Source organism: Apodemus sylvaticus, chromosome 3 (genome assembly GCF_947179515.1).
Source record: "Apodemus sylvaticus chromosome 3, mApoSyl1.1, whole genome shotgun sequence".
Taxonomy (NCBI): Eukaryota; Metazoa; Chordata; class Mammalia; order Rodentia; family Muridae; genus Apodemus; species Apodemus sylvaticus.
This window is the reverse complement of record NC_067474.1, coordinates 99165830-99187744: the sequence shown is the minus strand read 5'-3', so window position 1 is coordinate 99187744 and position 21915 is coordinate 99165830. Positions and strand designations below refer to the sequence as shown.

Sequence of the window (21915 nt, the reverse complement as noted above, 5' to 3'; positions counted from 1 at the left end):
ATGGGGAAAGACGGAAGGGAAGGGAGGGATTGAGAGTGGAGGGGCTAAAGCAAAAGAATATACCTTTTTTTCAGCACCTCATGGTACCTTCTCCAAAATCGACCATATAATTGGACACAAGGCAGACCTCAACAAATATAAGATGATCAAACTAATCCCATGCCTCCTATCAGATCACTATGGTGTAAGAGTGATTTTAAATAGCAACAAAAACAACAGAAAGCCCACATACACATGGAGGCTGAATAATACTCTATTCAATGACACCTTGACCAAAGAAGAAATAAAGAAAGAAATCAGAGACTTTTTAGAATTTAATGAAAATGAAGGCACAACATACCCAAATCTTTGGGACACAATGAAAGCAGTGCTAAGAGGAAAACTCATAGCCCTGAGTGCCTCCAAAAAGAAAATGGAGAGAGCATACACTAGCAGCTTAACGACACACCTGAAAGTCCTGGAACAAAAAGAAGCCAATTCACCCAGGAGGAGTAGAAGACAGGAAATCATCAAACTCAGGGCTGAAATCAATCAATTGGAAACAAAGCGAACCGTACAAAGAATCAACGAATCCAAGAGCTGGTTCTTTGAGAAAATCACCAAGATAGATAAACCCTTAGCCAGACAGACCAAAGGGCACAGAGAAAGTATCCAAATTAACAAACTTAGAAATGAAAAGGGAGATATAACAACAGAAACTGAGGAAATCCAAAAAATCATCAGATCCTACTACAAGAGCCTATACTCAACACAACTGGAGAATCTGGAGGAAATAGACAATTTCCTTGACAGATACCAAATACCAAAATTAAATCAGGACCAAATAGATCATCTAAACAGTCCCATAACGCCTAAAGAAATAGAAGGAAACATAGAAAGTCTTCCAACCAAAAAAGCAGAGGACCAGATGGTTTCAGTGCAGAATTCTATCAGACCTTCAAAGAAGACTTAACACCAATACTCTTCAAACAGTTCCACAAAATAGAAACAGAAGGAACACTATCCAATCCCTTCTACGAAGCCACAATTATGCTGATACCAAAATCACACAAAGATCCAACAAAGAAAGAGAACTTCAAACCAATTTCCCTTATGAACATCGATGCAAAATACTTAATAAAATTCTTGCCAACCGAATCCAAGAGCACATCAAAATGATAATCCACCATGATCAAGTAGGCTTTATCCCGGGAATGCAGGGTTGGTTCAATATACGGAAATCCATCAATGCAATCCACTACATAAACTCAAAGAAAAAAATCACATGGTCATTTCATTGGATGCTGAAAAAGCATTTGACAAAATCCAGCATCCTTTCATGTTTAAAGTCTTGGAAAGAACAGGAATTCAAGGCCCATACCTAAACATAGTAAAAGCAATATACAGCAAACCGGTAGCCAGCATCAAACTAAATAGAGAGAAACTTGAAGCAATCCTACTAAAATCAGGGACTAGACAGGGCTGCCCCCTTTCTCCTTATCTTTTCAATATTGTACTTGAGGTACTAGCTCGGGCAATTCGACAACATAAGGAGGTCAAAAGGATACAAATTGGAAAGGAAGAAGTCAAACTATCACTATTTGCAGATGACATGATAGTCTACCTAAGTGACCCAAAAAACTCCACTAGAGAACTCCTACAGCTGATAAACAACTTCAGCAAAGTGGCAGGTTATAAAATCAACACAAGCAAATCAGTGGCCTTCCTATACTCAAAGGATAAACAGGCTGAGAAAGAAATTAGGGAAATGACCCCCTTCATAATAGCCACAAACAGTATAAAGTATCTTGGGGTGACTCTTACCAAACATGTGAAAGATCTGTATGACAAGAACTTCAAGACTCTGAAGAAGGAAATGGAAGAAGACCTCAAAAAATGGGAAAACCTCCCATGCTCATGGATCAGCAGGATCAATATAGTTAAAATGGCCATTTTGCCAAAAGCAATATACAGATTCAATGCAATACCCATCAAAATCCCAACTCAATTCTTCACAGAGTTAGAAAGAGCAATTAACAAATTCATCTGGAATAACAAAAAACCCAGGATAGCTAAAACTATTCTCAGCAACAAAAGAAATTCTGGGGGAATCAGTATCCCTGACCTCAAGCAATACTACAGAGCAATAGTGTTAAAAACTGCATGGTATTGGTACAGTGACAGGCAGGAGGATCAATGGAACAGGATTGAAGATCCAGAAATGAACCCACACACCTATGGCCACTTGATCCTCGACAAAGTGGCTGAAAACATCCAATGGAAAAAAGATAGCCTTTTCAACAAATGGTGCTGGTTCAACTGGAGGTCAGCATGCAGAAGAATGCGAATTGATCCATCCTTGTCTCCTTGTACTAAGCTCAACTCCAAATGGATCAAGGACCTCCACATAAAGCCAGACACTCTGAAGCTAACAGAAAAGAAACTGGGGAAGACCCTTGAGGACATCAGTACAGGGAGAAAATTTCTGAACAGAACACCAATAGCGTATGCTCTAAGATCAAGAATTGACAAATGGGACCTCATAAAATTACAAAGTTTCTGTAAGGCAAAGGACACCATCAAAAGGACAAATCGGCAACCAACAAATTGGGAAAAGATCTTCACCAATCCTACATCAGATAGAGGGCTAATATCCAATATATATAAAGAACTCAAGAAGTTAGACTCCAGAAAACCAAACAACTTTATTAAAAAATGGGGTACAGAGTTAAAGAATTCTCACCTGAAGAACTTCGGATGGTGGAGAAGCATCTTAAAAAATGCTCAACTTCATTAGTCATTAGGGAAATGCAAATCAAAACAACCCTGAAATTTCACCTTACACCAGTCAGAATGGCTAAGATTAAAAATTCAGGAGACAGCAGGTGTTGGAGAGGATGTGGAGAAAGAGGAACACTCCTTCACTGCTGGTGGGGTTGCAAATTGGTACAACCACTCTGGAAATCAGTCTGGCAGTTCCTCAGAAAACTGGGCACCTCACTTCCAGAAGATCCTGCTATACCACTCCTGGGCATATACCCAGAGGATTCTCCACCATGTAATAAGGATACATGCTCTACTATGTTCATAGCAGCCCTATTTATAATTGCCAGATGCTGGAAAGAACCCAGGTATCCCTCAACAGAAGAGTGGATGCAAAAAATGTGGTATATCTACACAATAGATTACTATTCAGCCATTAGAAACAATGAATTCATGAAATTCTTAGGCAAATGGATGGAGCTAGAGAACATCATACTAAGTGAGATAACCCAGACTCAAAAGGTGAATCATGGTATGCACTTACTAAAAAGTGGATATTAACCTAGAAAACTGGAATATCCAAAACATAATCCTCACATCAAATGAGGTACAAGAAGAAAGGAGGAGTGGCCCCTTGTTCTGGAAAGACTCAGTGAAGCAGTATTCGGCACAACCAGAATGGGGAAGTGGGAAGGGGTGGGTGGGAGGACAGGGGGAGAGAAGGGGTTTACGGGACTTTCGGGCGGGGGGGGGGGGCTAGAAAAGGGGAAATCATTTGAAATGTAAATAAAAAATATATCAAATAATATTTTTTGATATTTATATATAATAAATAATATTTAATAATTGATATATATATATATATATATATATATATATATATATATATAAACGAGAGAGTGGAAGGGCATGGCAAGTGTAAGGACGCCATGATTAAAGCCAACACTTCTATGCTACCTTGATATTAAATAAGACAGTTTCTACTAACTTGTCTACTTGAGAGCATTTTAGAGATTCTAGAAAACATATTTGGGCTTTATTCTGGCTATGGAAAGCCTTATGAAACTGGGGTGATCTCCAAGAACTCTGGGGCAGTCAGTGGCTAGAGAGCTTGTCATGTACTTTGTATGAAAGTACCTGCCTTAGGCTTGTGAGGGCTGGAACTCATTTGTTCCAGCCCTCTTTGTTTATAGAACATAAGAACTTCCAAGATGGCAAAGAGTGTGGTACAAAAGGCAAGGTTTCTGCAGGACATCAGTAATCTCCCTTGGATTTCAAAAGCCCAACTATTACTTCCTCAGAGCATTAATCACAGCAGATCAAAAGCACCTATGGGGTAGCCCCAGGCTGAGATCAAGAAGCACTCCAGAGTTACTAAATTTTAATCTAAGGAATTATAAAACAATGTGCTAGGCTCTGCAACACTGTGTATTAAGTCTTGTTTGCCATGGGGACAGTTGCCTGGACATACTTAGGTGGGGGAACCCAAGACAGAAGCACATGGGGCCAACCCTGTGATCAACATAGTTCATTTTTCTAGGATGAACACATCAATGACTAACTAATGGGCAGGGCAGTCTAAACACAAAGAGAAACAGACTGAAAGGGGAGTGATGGGATGCCTGGAGGAAAGGATCATGGAGGGAGGTGCTGCCCTGATATGGGTAGTGTGGAAAGAATGGGAAAGGGCTCCATGCTCCCAGTACTCCTGGCACTGGGAGAAAGGCAAAAATGTAGTACTGTAGCTTTAAGTTCCTGCTCCTTGGAGAAGGACTAACAGAATCCTGAACCCATAGTTATTATATATGTTTGTGTATGTGTGAGAGTGTAGTGTGTGTGTGATATGCACACTTGGGTTTGCTAGTGCATATGCAGATGGCAGATGAGGATGTTGGATGTTTTGCTCCATTACTCCCTGCCCCATTTCTCTGAGACAGGGTCTCTCACTGAGCCTGTAGCTGGGCTGTCAGTCAGCAAGCCTCAGCAACCCCTTACCCCACAGTTCTGAGATTACAGGCATGCAGCTACCTAGTTACACTGAGCTTCTATGTGCTAGTGGGTTCCGAACTGAGGTCCTCATGTTTGCATAGCAAATACTCTTAGCCACTGAGCAGACTCAAGGGTCCCCTGAAACCAATCTTGCAAGAGTAATAGAGAACCTGTGTTCAAGCTGGGCGTTGTGGTGCATGCCTGTAATACCAGCACTTGGGAGGCAGAGGCAGGCAGATTTCTGAGTTTGAGGCCAGCCTGGTCTACAGAGTGAGTTCTAGGACAGCCAGGACCACACAGAGAAACTCTGTCTCAAAAACCAAACCAAACCAAACAAACAAAAACAAAACAACAAAAAAAGAGAATCTGTGTTCAAGCACAGTATATCCAACAGAAAGGCTCTTCCCTTCTGTCCAAAGGAGAAGAAAGGAGTGAGAAGGAAAAGTAGCCAGTGCACGATGCTACCCTAAAGTCTGCTGATGCCGGTTCCCCATTTTTCCTAAGCTAGACTTTCAAGTAGCTCTGACATCTAGGAAGCTAATAAATACCCCAGTGCTGCTTAGATTCAGAATGGCCTTTCTGGACCACATCCATCAATCTACTCATATGAATTCACAGCGCAGTGAGTAGGGGATGTCAGGACACCATTCACAGGTCTGAGGACTTTCATCTTCAAGCAGGTGAACTTCTCTGTGTATCTATCTCCCAGAATTGTATGATTGTTGTGTGATATTTGATGACAGCTCTCTGAGCCTCCACCACCAGCTACAGACTGAAAGCACTTAACTAGTTCTTCTGGTTACTACTTCTGCTAGGTAAAAGATTACCTTTGTTCTATCCAATTTCATCTCTTCAGATTGTAGAAACAATAAAATTAGCCTGGCTGGCTCTAGAACTCCAACTGATTTAAAATATCTTTGTTAATACTGCACATTTTAAGTTGATTTCAGCAAGAGTGATTAAAAATATATGTAATCTTGCAAGTTATATTTTGGTGGAAGATCAAGGTTGATAATACAATAAAATGTTACTGACAAATGGCGATTTGAAAATATACATGTCCCATATAGTGAAGTGATTTGTTAGTGCATATGGGCATCATATGGAACACATAACCCAAGCATATTTTCACCACTTTGGAATTTTCAACTCTAACATTTTAGGTGTAAATATATTACCTTGGCACATTGTGCTCAGTTGTCGACAGTTAAAAACCCTAAGACATTTTAGGAACTTTGTTCTCTCTTGGGTATAAATGAAGAACAATTTATATGATCCAAAATCTTTCAGTTCCTATAGGGAGAGATCAATTGTATATCATATCATACTTATTTCTCAATCAGTTTCTACTGAATATTTTCAAAATTAATATTTGCCACATATACCTTCAAAATTCAATTTTAAACTCCTGATTGGTCAGTAGAAGAGTTAGTCTTATAGATAAAGTTATCTGGCTGTTTATAGATCCTATTACTGCATCTAATTTTCCATCTTCTCAAAAATTCCAGGCTTGATTTATAACAGAACTATTACTGAGAAACCACAGTATATGTGTGTGTGTATACATATATATATTCAAATACAAATATATATATTAAAAAACAAATGTCCCTTGAAACACATCATGGTTTATCATATATATGAAACATGCAATTCAGGTAACTATGGAGATAAAAGCATGATTCCTTATATTTGACAAAGAAATTGGGTATCATGGTGCATGCTTGTGAAACTAGCACTCAGGAGGCAAGGGCTGAGGTTCCACATGTTCAAGGACAGCCTGGGTTAGATAGTGACGCCCCATCTTAAAAACAAAGCACAAAATAAAAGAAGCAATGGAGGCCACCAACTACATCCAGACTTTCCCCTGACCTCTTGGCTCCTATAGGAGTTCAGAAATCTGCAAAGTTTATTTCCCTCATTAGGCATGAAAGAGAGGACACCCTCAAAGAGAAAGAACCACTCCAAGTAAATACAGCACATTAGCTGAGTTCCAGGAAGCTCTCTCCTAGAGTCATTTGGAAGCATTTTGATTTTTAAAATACCAGGGCTCTCCATTAAAACACTCTAACAATTCCAGGGATTGAAATTGGAAGATGTGCAAACAAACAAGAACCCTGAGGTCAGAACTATTAAATGTTTAAAAAGAGCAGCGAGAGAAAAGGACATTCTTTCATAGTAACAGTCATTGCCTTCCAACCCCATGTGAATGGACAGTGTGAGCACATTTAGTCTTACATTCTCAACCAGAACAAAAGATGCTTTTAAAAGAGTTTCCCAAATGTCATGCTTTTGAAAACAGTTTGGGGAAACTATTTGACCATCCCCCACCTCACTGCCCCCCACCCCAACATACTGGCTAAGTAAAGTCTTTACTGGAACCTCAACACTCACTAATATTTTAGTGGAGAATCAATCTGCACTCTGTCACCTGTCAAAACCTCTTTTGGGACTGATGTGTTCAATAGTTGCGATATCAATCTGATAATGTATTTGTTCACAATGGGGAGGCACAGAATTAATTGATTTTCCTAGCACATTCCTTTTCATAACACTCTAAATAAAGAATCACTGAAGGGGTTGGGCAGATGACTCAGAATAAGCATCTGAATCCAAGTTCAGATCGATAGCACGCACTAAAAGGCTGAGCTTGGCACCATGTGCCTGCGATTACAACACGGGGCACAGAGGCAGTGGGTCCCAGGGCCCTGCTGGCCAGACAGTCTAGCAGGAACAGCCTGCTCCTGGTTCTAGGACAGACTGTCTCAAACACAAGGTGAAAGACTCCTGACATCACCTCCTGGTTTCTCTATACATGCCCATGCAGATTAATGCAACCACACACACTTCCGAGGCTTCCCTCAAGAATCACTGAAGGGATTAATTAGCTTGGTTATAATCTTCCTTCAACATATACATCAAAATCATTCACTACTCCATGAATATATGCAGTTATTGGTCAGCATTAATACATTAATGTCAACATTTCTGAGTTATTTCTAGAGCATCATGGAATACACCCAAGAGAATGAGGTGAAAATATATGTAAACATTTGACACTAAATAATGTTCACAATGAGAAAGCTTCAGGGATTCTGTATGAACCTAGACAAGGTCTAGTGTGATAGAAAGACGGAATGAAGACAGAAAACAGAAGCCTTGGCTGGGGCCCAGTGCTATCGTTACTAGCTGTGAGAGATGGAAAAAGTCCCCCTGCTTCTCTGCATCCTGATTTTCCCTCCTTTAGTTGGAAAATGAGCTGAATACATCTTAGGGACTCCATTATGTTCTTGAGAACAGTAGAATGTGCTGCAGTGGGGTTTCCCTTCACCCCAAAAGCCCTGCGGAAAGGGGGCAATCAAATAAAACTGAACGTTGAGAACAAGACATTGGAATGACAGCTGCAAGCCAAGGCAGTTGTGCTGGGCGCTCAGGGCTGACTGTCAGAGCCTCTGGGGGCGAAAGAAATTCATCAGGGTTTCATTCTGGATGTTTAACATTTGGAATGGCTGCCTCTCCTTTCTTCACAGTTGCCTGATAGAGATGCATGCAGGGACAGAAGAAGCTGGGGAAGATGCAGGCTCCGACCTAGGCTCCCCTCCTTACCTCCTCCACATGACTCAGAGCACTTGGTGAAGCCCTCATATTCCCAGTCATACAGCTCGTCGTCCAGGTCCTGCAGGCCACCCAAGAGTCCGTCTCCGTTATCTGGGTTAAATTCAGGAGTTTCCCCATTGCACGGTCCCGCATAGCAGGCGCGTTGTGCTGCTGGCTTGGGCCCTTCGCATTCATCCGCAGGTAGGTCAGCCACCGACTGAGAGAAAGGCAGGAGCACCTGGCATCTTATTATTCGCACCTGGGTTCCCACTCCACAGGTGACAGTGCAGGCAGACCAAGCTTCTGGGATGAACCTGCAGTTGGTAAGCAAACATGAGGACAGGATGAGAAGCCCCAGGCGGGAAGCCATGAGTGCTGTGAGGGACAGCATCGCACCTGACTCTGGGGCCCAGAGCTGTACCAGGGTGTGCTAGGGGATCCTCCACCCAGTCCTGGGCTGGCAGCTTCACTTTAGTTCATGAGCTCATTGGCCACTGATTCTGGAGTGCGTGTTTCAAGAGTGTCATGTGAACTCCCAGCTGCAGACATTCCAGCCACAGACCACCTGCTTGCTCAGTGCCCTGCACCCCTCGAGGCAGCAGGACACTGGTGGGTCGCCTCCTGGCTCTAAATCCCAGCCCTTATGCCTTTTACAGGATGCTGGCTCTTCTTACACCAGACTAGCACGGATACTAAAGAACGATAACAAAAATAAGCCATTGGAGATATTTGGGAAGAGTTTTCTTTTAGTTTGGAGCTCATATCTGTAACTTTTTTTTCCCTGCTTGTGTTCAGTATGCTTCCCAGGATTTATTTTTATGCATAAAGAGCGTTTTTTTTTTTTTTTTTTTTTTTTAAGTTTCCAAGAATGGCGCTGTCTTTTCCCTCACACATTCTTTGAATCAGTCTGACCTCCATGTCTTTTTATATCACATAGAAAGCCACACTCAAATTGAAAGCCACAGGCATGTTACAGTAAACAAGAGGTTCTGCAGCCGTGCACGTTTGTCCCACGGCCCCACCCCCACCCCTGGAAAGGATCTGCGCTAGTAAGAACTTGGGTTTCTTTCTTCTTCTTCTTGACTTTCTCTAGAATGGATGAAAGAAAGTATACAAATTCCCCAAAAGCTTTTGCTCCTCATTAATCAACCATGACCACAACTTCAGTGGCCTTGAGAGGTCTTAGCATTTTCTTAAAAGTTAGTAGAATAATTTGGGGGAAGAACTTTAGGATAATTACCACCACTGCCGCCCCCGTGATTCTCCTGCTTTCTCATAGGGAGGCATGCTGAAGAGGCAGAGGAATCTGGCTTCTTAATCACTTTGGCAGAAAATGAAGGACTTGGTAAAAACTCATGGCATTACATTTCCGCAAGCACAGATGGTTCATGGTTAGTTCAGGGAAACTGACACTCTAGCAGCAAACCAATCCATCAATGACACGACAAAGATGCTCCCTGAGTCTGAGGTTGGCCTCTTAGGGGACAGACATGTTCATTCTGCCCTAGAGGACAGTCCTGCCCAGAGCACACACACTATTTGGACGCATGGTAAAAAAGACCCTTCCATGGTAAAAAGAAACTCACTCCAGTTATCTTGGGAGATCCATCTACTTGGAGAGTGCAAAGGTCACCAGAAAGCCCATCAGAAGGGTAAACATGGAGGAATGGCCACTCAGGATGACCTCCAAGAAAATTTCACCCCAATATCATACCCTCTTGTTTGTTCCTTCTTTCTCATCTGATCTAGAGACACAGGGGCAAACAGTATTCCTAAATGATTTCAACGTCTTCCTCCCCTGCATGAACTCTTTTGAAATATAAAACTGAAATCTAGTATTAAAATCACTTTAAATCTTTTATTGCCTATTTGCATACACCTGGCTCCTGGAATATCATGATAAAGACACAGTCCCGCATTTTACAACCATGGGAAATGCATATTAAGTAATTTTGCATATAAGAAAGCAATTGATGACCTAACAACAGAATAATAAGTAATGCGTCCTTTAAATAAAACACAGTATCTCATTTTGATCTAGAGTAAGAAAGAACTCAGACTGTGCCCTGTGGACTATACCGTAAGCATTATTCTTGTGCTACTGATAATAGACGTCCTCTGTGACTATTCCGAGGAACAGAACCAGCAAGCTTTTTCTGTAAAGAGCTAAGTTAGAAAATCATTTAGATTTTGCATGCTGTGCAGGCTCTGCTGCAGCCACTCAAGTCTGCCATCATTGGAAGAAATGAGTAAGTGGATGCGTGGGGCTACACTCCAAAAACTTTAGTTGCAGAAACTGGGTAAGGGTAGAGTGGAGGCGGGATGCTTATAAAAGCATCTGGAATCTGCCCTGTGGGCTCTTTTCAGTCCCTGTTATAAGAACAGAATATTTGCTAGAAAGGCCAAACACTCTGAGATTCGTAGACAGTTTCCAAACACTCCAGCTCTTTCTCTCGCTCTCTCTCTGTATGTCTATATATTATGCAAATAAACTATACACACACACACACACACACAGTGTCCTCAGTTTTCTTTGCCTTAAAGGCGAATGACTTTGCATTTAGTCTCCTTGCAGAATCTGACTAATATTATCTCCAAAGGTACAAAAGCCCAGGGAACCTACAGTAGCAGGAATTGATTTTTGTTTTTAAGTAGGGTTTCTAAATGATAAAGAATATGTAAATATGCACACATATATATGTGAGAGAACTTTTGACTATATGGATGGTAGAGTTAATAGCAATAAAATATCCCCTGCCTCATAAAAAAAGGCAAATAGACATCTGCTTTACCCTAAATGAGAGTTTTATTAAGTGCAAAACAGCTTCGCTGGCTCAGCTCCCAACCTGCTATCTTTGGAACATCATCAGGTTCAGACCAATTCAAAACAATTTGATTTTGAAATGGTGCTGTCTCTTGGCAGTCATTTTAATTTCTCTACTGCACACACTGTATGATACAACACATTCTTCTCTTGTTGAAGGCCAGAGATTATATTTCAAAGAAAACTATCTGATCGTACAAATGGCTACATGAAGGACAGATCTTCTGAAGCGTTTCTCCACAGCCCTCCCTCTGTCTTCTAATGCTGCATTTACTGTCTTGAGTTTTGTGGCCACTAGTAGGAGGAAGCAAGGTCACAGAGAGGGCAGCAAGTGAGGAGGAGGTTTAAATGTAACGTTTTAAAGTCTCATCCTGAGTATGCCTTGTGGAGCTAGAATCTTTCAATGCATTGCTGTATTAATAGTTCCCTGTTCTTCCTGGGCTTGGATTTGGGTGTTTCAAGAGTTGCTTGTGCTATTGTAGCACGGCTGGGTGAAGGAGGAGAGTGGCTCTTCCAACAAAGGCTTCAGAAGACAGGTGTGAACTTCAGAAGTGGTGATATGATCTGTACATTTAGATTTTTCATTTTTAAGATAGTACACACGCACACAAACACACACACACACACACACATACACACATACAGGCGTGTGCATGTACACACACACACATGAACACGCACAAACACATAACCCCCTCCACACACACACCCACCACTTGGTAAATAAATGAAGTAGGCTTTGGTCTGGTCTTTTATTGCAAGCTTAACTGTTCTAACTAACAAAGAGCTTCTGATTTAGGCTTATTTCCAGAGTCCTTTTTATGACACAGAAAGCAGTGACAATCACAGTCACTTATAAGATCCCTAAGTGGTTTAGTTTATTACCAACTATTATGAAGTTAGGAGCAAGCCCTAAAGTAGTAATAAACAACCACTTTATTAATAAACTGCTAAACAAAAATAATATGCTCTTGGTTGATTAGCCATATCTATCTATCTATCTCCAGTCAAAGCGAGGCTGAGGTGTTATGGACATGCTCTGTAACTCACCTATTTAATTTTCCCTACTCCTCCTCCTCTCTCTCTCTCTCTCTCTCTCTCTCTCTCTCTCTCTCTCTCTCTCTCCCTCTCTCCCTGTCTCTTTCTCTCTCTTGCTCACTCTCTCACTCTTGCTCTCTTCTCTCTCTTTCAAGTTTCCCCTTTCTTCCCCTCCCCTTTCCTGTCCCAGTCCTCCCCACCTCTCCCTTTCTCTCCCCACCAGTCTCCTATACACAAGCCTATTTCAAAATTCTTTGTTATTATGGCCAGCAAGAGGCTTAGAGGTAAAAGCCTTGCTGAGCAAGTCCGGTCCAGTCTGAGGATGTGAATTTGATTCCCAGAATTCATGGTGTGAGGAGGGAACCAACTCTCAAAACTGTCCTCTTACACATGTGCATGCACACATACACAGACAATCAGACACATGCACATGTGCACACATGCATGCATACATAGACATAGTAATAAAAATAAAAAAATCATCAGGATTAGTCAATGTCAGAATAACTTTATAGGTGTGCCATTTAAAAAAAAGATGTATTTTTATGTATGAATGTTTGCTTATAAATATGTTTATGCCTGGTACTTGCAAAGGCATTAGATTCCTGGAACTGGAGTTACAGGGTTTTTCTTGAGACAGGGTTTCTCTGTATAGCTCTAGCTATCCTGGAACTCACTCTGTAGACCAGGCTGGCCTCAAACTCAGAAATCCACCTGCCTCTGCCTCCCAAGTGCTGGGATTAAAGGCATGCGCCACCACTGCCCGGCTTGAGTTACAGGTTTTTGTAAACTGAATCGGGATCCTCTGAAAGAGAACCTCTCCAGCCTGCAGGAAGCAACTTTCATGCTGTTGTTAGTCTCAAACTCTGGTTCAAAATTCATATTTGGAAGTTTTAGGGAATCACATTACAAGCATCTAATTTTGGTAGTTTTCAGTTTAGTTCATTTTCCAGCTATGAGACTATAGGAGCTGTGGCTTCTTTTCTCTTTTCTTTTCTTTTCTTTTCTTTTCTTTTCTTTTCTTTTCTTTTCTTTTCTTTTCTTTTCTTTTCTTTTCTTTTCTTTTCTTTTCCTTTCCTTTCCTTTCCTTTCCTTTCCTTTCCTTTCCTTTCCTTTCCTTTCTTTTCTTTTCTTTCTTTCTTTCTTTCTTTCTTTCTTTCTTTCTTTCTTTCTTTCTTTTTTTTTGGTATGCATTTATGTATGAAATTCGTGGCATGGCAGTACAGTGAGTGAGAAGAGAGGCAGAGAGCGGGTAGGGGATTAAAAAAATGCTTGAAAATGGACCACAGAGGAAAAGGAACACCTGCCAAATGCGTCTTTCCTGACCGGTTAGCCTCTCACTGACTCAGTTATTGTACCATTCTACCAGGTGCAGAAAACTGATAACGCAAATGATTTTCCATAAAGAAAAAGGGCAGAACAATTATCTTGTGGACGGCAGTGCTTCACTGTCTTATGTATTTGCTAATTTTGCATCTATTTGCAATCCCTTTTATTCATATTTACTTAAATATGTATGACTCTTCTAAGTTCCTTTGAAATGGTTACAGCATGTAACTGGGTCCGTCAGGACACCATCAAGAGGACAGATCGGCAACCAACAAATTGGGAAAAGATCTTCACCAATCCTACATCAGATAGAGGGCTAATATCCAATATATATAAAGAACTCAAGAAGTTAGACTCCAGAAAACCGAACAACCCTATTAAAAAATGGGGTACAGAGTTAAACAAAGAATTCTCACCTGAAGAACTTCGGATGGCGGAGAAGCATCTTAAAAAATGCTCAACTTCATTAGTCATTAGGGAAATGCAAATCAAAACAACCCTAAGATTTCATCTTACACCAGTCAGAATGGCTAAGATTAAAAATTCAGGAGACAGCAGGTGTTGGAGAGGGTGCGGAGAAAGAGGAACACTCCTCCACTGCTGGTGGGGTTGCAAATTGGTACAACCACTCAGTTCTCTTATTAATGAGCTACAGTAGTCTCAGTCAGGAGCTCATTTTCCATGGCTTCAATTAGCCATGATCAACCATGGTCCAAAAATATTAGGTAAAAAGCTAGAGAAATAATTCACAGTTTTAACTACTTTTAAAAAATGTATGCTACTATAGTTACTTTACTCTTTTGTTGTTATTAATCTCACTGTGCATAATTTACAAAGTAAACTTTATCATAGGTATACACAAATAGCAAAATACAGTATCTATAGAATTCAATACTATTTGTAGTTATGTTCAGGAGTTTTGAGGTATATTTATGAATAGGGGAAATACTGTAAATGCAAATTTTGACAAACGTCCACTTTATATTTGCACCCAAACCAGGAGATTAAAAAAAAAACTTAATAAAAAAGGACATCAATATATTCCAATTATTTGTTTGTTTATTTAATGTGAATAAGCATGTTTGTGTCAATGTATGTGTGCACACTGTGTGTATTCTAGTGTCTGTGGAGGACAGAAGAGGGTGTCAGATTCCATGGAATTGGAATTACAGGTGGTTGTAAGCGTCCACCTAGGTGCTTAGTTAGTAGTAAGCAGATCAGGCTCCTTTTCAAGATCAGTGAGTATTTTCCACCTTCTGAGCAACCTCTCCAGTCCAAAACCACTATTAACTCCAATAGTAATGATAGATGTACCTAGAAAACATTATGTCAGAAAAATAAAATATAGGAAAATATGCCATGAATTAACCAGGGAGGCCTCTCGGGACGTGTATCACTGGGGCAAAGGTCACCCACCGGCTTGATTGCTAGCGACGTGCCCAGCTTCATCTGATGCTTAGTCCAAGCTCGCTTTCTTCTTATTCTATTTATGTTTGAAAAGTTGGTTCTTTTGATTCTGGATAATCATTAAAAAAGTAACAGAGTAAAAGCTTTTGGGCCAGAACAGTTGCTTAAATGTAAGCTGGGTATTTGTGCATCTGAAGAAAAATGTCGATCTATGCATTAGAAAAAGGAGATGAGGGGGAGCAGCCTCCTCTCTGTTCCATGTCTTCTCCAATTCCACCTCTACATGACATCAGGAAGATGACATAAAACTCCTTAATGTCTCTAAATGAAATTGAAGGGGGGAAGGTGGTGGTTAAAAGCTTTACAAAAAAAGACAGACACAGAAAACTACAAAGCAAAGGCAACTCTTCAATGGAATCATCTCAGAGATTTTCAAATTAGTTGTATGATTTTCAGTTTACAGGAACTTTAAAAATGATCACCAAGGTCTATATTTTGACATCTTTGTCGAAATTAGGGCAGCAGAAAGTACATGCTTGCTGAGAAGTTTCAGTGGGGGTGGGGGGGTGGGGCCAGGGGAGACAGTGGGGGGGGGCAGGGGGGGCCAGGGGGGAGACAAGGTGAGATTCAGTGGGAGAAGCAGGGGAGGGGCCAGGGGAGACAGTGGGAGGGTTGGGGGTGAGGCCAGGTGAGACAAGGTGAGAAGGATTACAATTCATTATATGTTTGTATGAAACTGATGCGCTTCAGTGATGCAGCTCACATTGCGGCCTCCAGGGCCTTCCCCTGCAGAGCCTCTGGCAGCTTCTCTATATCCTTAAGCATTACACCTCCTGGTGAGTGAGCCTTGTGAACACTACTGTGCATCTCAGTAGCAAAACCCAGAACAAAACAATGGATCTTAGAATCCAAACAAATGAAAATTTGGTAGAGCCATCAATACAAGGATTTGAAAAGACAAGGGAAGAAAATCCGTTGCTACCTGTGTCAAATGCTGTTAACCTGTACTAATGGGACCTGTTCCCAAACACACAGGCAACATGGGAGGGTTTTCCTTTAGAGGCTAGTGATGGAATTCATTTGGGGATCTTTGAGAGAGAGCTGATTTCTGTAAGAATCTTTCAGTGACTTTCTTGTAGAAAACACTTAGTGCTTGAAGTGAAAGAGAATTTGAGTGAGTTAAGGAGCCAGGAGGAGCCACTGGATTGGGAGCTGAGATAGCCCTCCCTGCCCAGCCCACTTTGGTCAGGGCATTTGTCAGAGACAGGTAAGAAACCAAGACAGCTTCATTCTTAAAGAACTTCCTTGAGCTAATAACACCAAGCTTGGATTGTTTCCCCGGGGACCATCTTCTCAGTCATCTTTCCTAGGTTCTTCTATCCCCTAAGGACTGCTCTGTCTCAGATCTCAGGTTGGTAGCCCCAGTGTATTCAGTAATGACTCCTAATTTCAATTAGCATTGACAGGAAATTTCTAAGTATTTATTCTAATAACTTTTTCTTTTAAAAGAACAAATACTAATTTATTTTAATTAAATAATTAATTTATAAATTAATATATTATATAATACACTAATAATAGAATAAATAGTTAAATTAAATAAATAATTAATATTAATGTTATTTTTAAATAACAAACAAACACAGGGCTGGTGAGGTGGCTCAGCAAGTAAAGGTGCTTGCTGCTAAGGCTTACGACCCGACCGCTTGTCATTTTGGCTTGGCTGACCAATGAGCTCTTAAGTTCCACCTGTCTCTGTCCTCTCTGATGGGATCATAGGCTTTAACAGCCATACCCACCTTCTCACTTGGGGCGGGGCTGGGGATTTGAACTCAAGTCCTCATGCTTGAAGAGCAACTGCTCTTATCCAACCAGCCATCTTCTCAGTTTCCCCCGAGTGGAATTCTTGATTTCTCCCCTCAGCATTATATTCAACTTCTAATCCTCTTTATTGCAACATATATTTCTATGAACCACTTGTTAAAAAATATTCATGAGTTAATCCTGACTCCTCAATTTTCTTCAGTCCTTAATTCCAACTGACAGGCCAGTCCTATCCATTGTGCCTTGAGAAACTAGTTTACCTTCCTTAACTTTCCCCTCATTTTTCCTGTCAGCACCAAGCATTAAATAAGATTAGCCAACAATCACACTTATTGCCACGTGTATTACATGTACATAATTCACCTAAACAGTGAGAAATGGGGACTGCTGGATATGTTGTGAAGTGGGTAAAGAGATGAGCACTATCTTTTCAATGAAGCACTAGCATCATCCAGCACCTTGTCTAGGGGTGGGCTGACTCTGAGTGATTAAGCTTTGGATAGTTATTTTGTAACTCCATAGAGATAGAAATTTCCTTGTAAAGGGTTGTTGATAACACAGAGGTTTCCTGTCCATAATTATGCAAATTTTTCCTGTCAGAGTAAATGGTTAGGTCCGATTCTCTACTTGGATTAATGAGCTCACTGAATAATTTGAATTAAAAATTTTGTCTGACATATTCACATTGTGTTCACATGTGTTTCATGATATTCTTAAAAATTATATTTTCACAGTGTTTATCTTCATCCTAATGTCTAGATTGAGCCACAGAGATCACATGTTGGACTTACTGATGAGGCTGGATTGTTTGACCAGTGAGGCCCAGGTATCCTGTCTCTGCCTCTCTAAAGTGTGGATTATAAATGTGTGCTACAATGCTGAGCTTTTTAGTGCAGGTTCAGGAGATGGAATGATGCTTTTATGACAACCACTTTATTGACTGAGCTATTACCCTCCCCCTTTTTTCTCCTTTCCTTTCTTCTTTTCCTCCCTCCCTTCCTTTTCTTTACTTGAGACAGGGTGACTTAGAATATACTCTGTAGTCAAAGTCAAGACTGGCTTCAAACTTGTGACAACCTTCCTGTCTCAACCTCCCAAGTGCTGTGGGCATGCACATCCCAGTGATTCATTTTCTGATGGTCATTACCTATCTTTCATAACTACAGGGTTTGGTGTCTATTGATGGAGTTTTGGGTAGCCAAGGAATTTGAGGCAAGGTTAAACTCTCTGCCAACTACCTTTCTCTAAAACCTTCTTGCAAAAGCTGCTTTATAGAAGAAAAGGTTTTGAGACAAATGCTGACTTCATAATATATACATGACTTTTGGTTAAACATCGCCTTACTGCCATCTATGTACTCAAGAGAGAATGCCTTAGAGCATTCTGGAACTCGTCTGAGGTTACAGGGACTCATGGAGCGCCTTTGTCATTAGTTAAAATTTACTTTGAAAACCTCAGCACATACAAAGCTTTTGTGAGGGAAAGTGATATGCCATTAGCTGCATGTAGCAGATAGGAACAAGGCCAGGTTACTCTCCTCACTGACGGGAAGACATGACACTGTTCTCTTCTGGTGTGCATGGATGGAGCATGATCTGCAGGCTTGCTTTCTATGTAGGATCATCTACCTATTTAAAAGACCATATCCCAAAGGGACTAAAGACGCCATGTGGCTGACAGCTATCAGTGCATCTGTGGTTCTCAGCTTAACACCACAATGAAAATTTAAATCCACACCAATCCTTGATAAAAATCTAAAGCACTGTAAACTTAGAATACTTTGAGTGAACCATTTCTTCTTCCAGTGGAGTGAAATGAGTTTATCTTGTGTTTCTGTAAGCTTTCTTTCCTTTAATTCAACAAGTTTGGCAGAGTCTTCCAATGAAAAGTTCAGTTCATTAAAAAATGACCTTAATGGACTTAACATATATTGGTGGTGACAGGGTCCATACTTTATTTTGGCACACAAAGACCCTATTAATTTGTCTTTGTCACTCTCTAGGGCTCAGCTGAGCAAGAGCTCAGAGTTAGCTTTCTGAAGGCAGCTACGGTATGAGCAACAGTGGTGGCGGTGGGGCGGCTGATGAATCCAGGACTTCTTGGATTGCATTGAAGGCCTTTGCTGACCACATAAAATGGCACTGTCTGTGCTTTTGGCTTTATTATTGATTTTGCTGTCTCTGTGCATGCTGGGAGCAATCTGTGGGGAGTGTGTGTGTTAACTCAGGGTAGGAGGAAACTTCTCCACAGGAGCGGCTTCCAGATGCTCTTTACTTGGTTTTGCAATTTTCCATACATTTCTTCAATTAAAACAAAAGTAACTATCCTTGGTATGTTAGAACAGACTCTGGACTGAGATAGAAGTATGGTGCCCATGAGTCTTCAAAAAACTTTTGAAATACAGAGGAGGAGAGAGAGGCAGGAAGATGGTGTAACATGGGAACCATAAGCCAAATTTCAGGTCAAATCTTATGGTTCTTAAATGGCTTTAGAACAGGTTGTATTTACAATGGGTGATTATAATAGATCTTAACTCTCTCAAAGATTCTCTAGGAAGACCAATGGCTTGAGGAAAGGTTTAGTTATGGCAACAGGTAATAGGGCAGCCCTCAGAATCACTATGCTTAGAGACCACAGGGTTTAGCTTACGAATGAGAAAATGGAGGTTTGTAGGGTTCAATGATTTGCTCAGGCCCATTGTTCCTGAGACCCCAGTTGTATCCCACACATAACTACTGTGACCTGTTGCTCTGTATGGAGAGATGGTTAGATGGCTTTTAATCGTTGCTCCTAACAGGTCTACATTCATGTTAGGGCATATGAATCCACAGCCTCACTCCTCAGCCACTCCTGCATGGCAGCTGGATATATTTGAGAAAGAAGAGCGAGTTTAAGAAACCACGAGTTTTTCAGTCTGATTTCAACACACAGGTTTGCCTCACTGAGCAACAAAGGGTGACAGAAATGCATGATCATATCAGTCTCCTTTTCCAAAGCGATAATTTCAACATTAATGACAGACTCAAATAAAATCTATCATAAGCTTCCAAACATTGGTCCATATGAACATGTGCCTTCAACCCTCACAGTGTATATATTAATTTATTCATTTCTTATTATTTGTATACTAAGACATAATGGGCTTAATCTGATATTTTAGATCAAAGGTAGATACAATTTGAACATAGTACAGAACTGGGTTCTAATATCAATCATACTGCACGTACCAAAGCATCAAATAACATTTCTTTTTAATTTCTTTATAATTTTTTTATTTTTTATGTATGAGAGCTTTGTTTGCATGTATGTATGTGTATCACATGTGTGCCTGGTGGCCACAAAGGTCAGAAAAGAGGATTGGATCCTCTGGGACTGGAGTTAGACAGCTGTAAGCTCCCATGTGGGTTCTGGGACTCAAATCTAAGTCCTCTGGAAGAGGAACAAGTGCTCTTAATTGCTGAGCCCCCAATGGAATTTCTTAAATCATGTAGAACTCATTTATTTAATCTGTGGATATTCAGCCAATATTCAAATTTGAGTCATAATTCTATTGCTTCTGTGATGGCAACAGTCAGAGGCTTCTTTCTTTTAAAACATTTATTGTTATTTCTTACAAATATGGTGTTTTGTCTGCATGTACATCTGTGCACTACATGTGTGCCTGGTGCCTGTTGAAGTCAAAAGAGGGCATCTAGTTCCCTGGAACTGGAGTTACAGACTGTTGTGAGCTAACATGTGGGAGCTTGGAATTAAACTCAGGTCCTCGGGAAGAACAGCCAGGGCTCTTAACCACTGAGCCATCTCTCCAGTTCCAACCCCAAGGCTTGTTGTAAAACACTATTAGGTAAGTTTTTCAGGTAATATCTGCATCTCCCAGAAAGTCACTGCACTGAGCAGGTGGTCCATGGGTCAGTTTAGCTCCTACTATTGGAGGCATGAATAGTGAGCAGGCGCTGTGTGCTCTTCCAAAGTTATCTATCACAAAACATATTATTAGACAGAGAAGTGCGTCAAAGGTCTGCTACTCCAGGAAGTATGCAGGGTAAGGATAATTTTGAGAGATGAGGATGAGGCCAAAAAGGAAGGAGCTGATGAGAGAGGTTGAGCATAATGATGTCTGCTCCCCACACAGCAGTTTCTGAAACTGAATGCTTTCATGCTTTCTCACCCCATGCTTCTGATGCCCAACCTGCTGTTGCTCCAGCATTCTTTTTGTTGACTTCTATTCTCCTGCCTCTGCCCCCCAAGTGCTGGGATTAAAGGTGTGCACCACCACTGCCTGACGAGTTTTGCTTTTTAAATTATGTCTAGTTCTATGCATAGAGAAAACATTACTTGATATAGGAGATAGCTTAGTCATTAAAGATTAAGGCTCACAATCAAAAAGACAAGATAAAAACTTTTTCATTACTTTCCATGGCTTGAGCCTCACAAAGAGAACATAACTCAAATACTTTGTGTTGAGAATATAAATAATATTGCTGTCTAAACCCTTCACTGATCTTTGATTCACTATATATACTTTGGTGAATTACAAGAATTCGTGCCACATAGCTGAAATTTCTAATCTTTTTTTAAAGTATACCTCCTTAAGCACTAAGAAATTTTCATTATCAAACAACTTCATAGGATATAAATATTAACCATATTAAATATAGTTCTACATGTATTGAAATGCTGTTTCTCACAAGATAAACAAGACACATAAGGACTGTAGAATCATCATGGGGATTCTCATTGGTCCTTCTGTTTATACCTAAGTCCTGTGGGTTCTATTCACACAGATGCGTGACAAGAATTTCCTTTTGTTTCTTACAGAATCGGTCCCATGGCTAACCCGATGCCATCTGGCATCCAGATATCACTGCTGCTTTCTGACTGCTTGACTTTCTTTTTCTTTTCCCCTGGCTCATGTCAAGGTTATTTGTGATAATACATTTAAGGCCTGGTTATTACAATGAAGCTTCCAAATGGCTTACTAACCAAAAGTGTTGACTGAAAAATCTAATAAGATAACTCAAGACATTTAAAGTGGAGGACTGAGGCAGAAACGCTACCTTATCTTACTGTATCTGGCTTTCCCCCTGGTGAGTGCCAGCTATTTGATGAGGGGATGCTTGATTAACATTAACATTAACATTAACATTAACATTAACATTAACATT

At 40.6% G+C, this 21915-nt stretch overlaps 1 protein-coding gene across 4 annotated transcripts in view; it reads right to left on the bottom strand.

Moving 5' to 3' along the window:
• Adamtsl1 (ADAMTS like 1) overlaps positions 1–21915 on the bottom strand; it is a 383172-nt gene that overhangs the window by 154808 nt on the left and 206449 nt on the right. For all 4 annotated transcript variants that reach the window (XM_052176711.1, XM_052176713.1, XM_052176712.1 and 1 more), the window contains one exon: positions 8338–8642. In XM_052176711.1, the coding sequence (XP_052032671.1) occupies positions 8338–8642 (305 nt within the window). The remainder of the gene's footprint in view (positions 1–8337; positions 8643–21915) is intronic.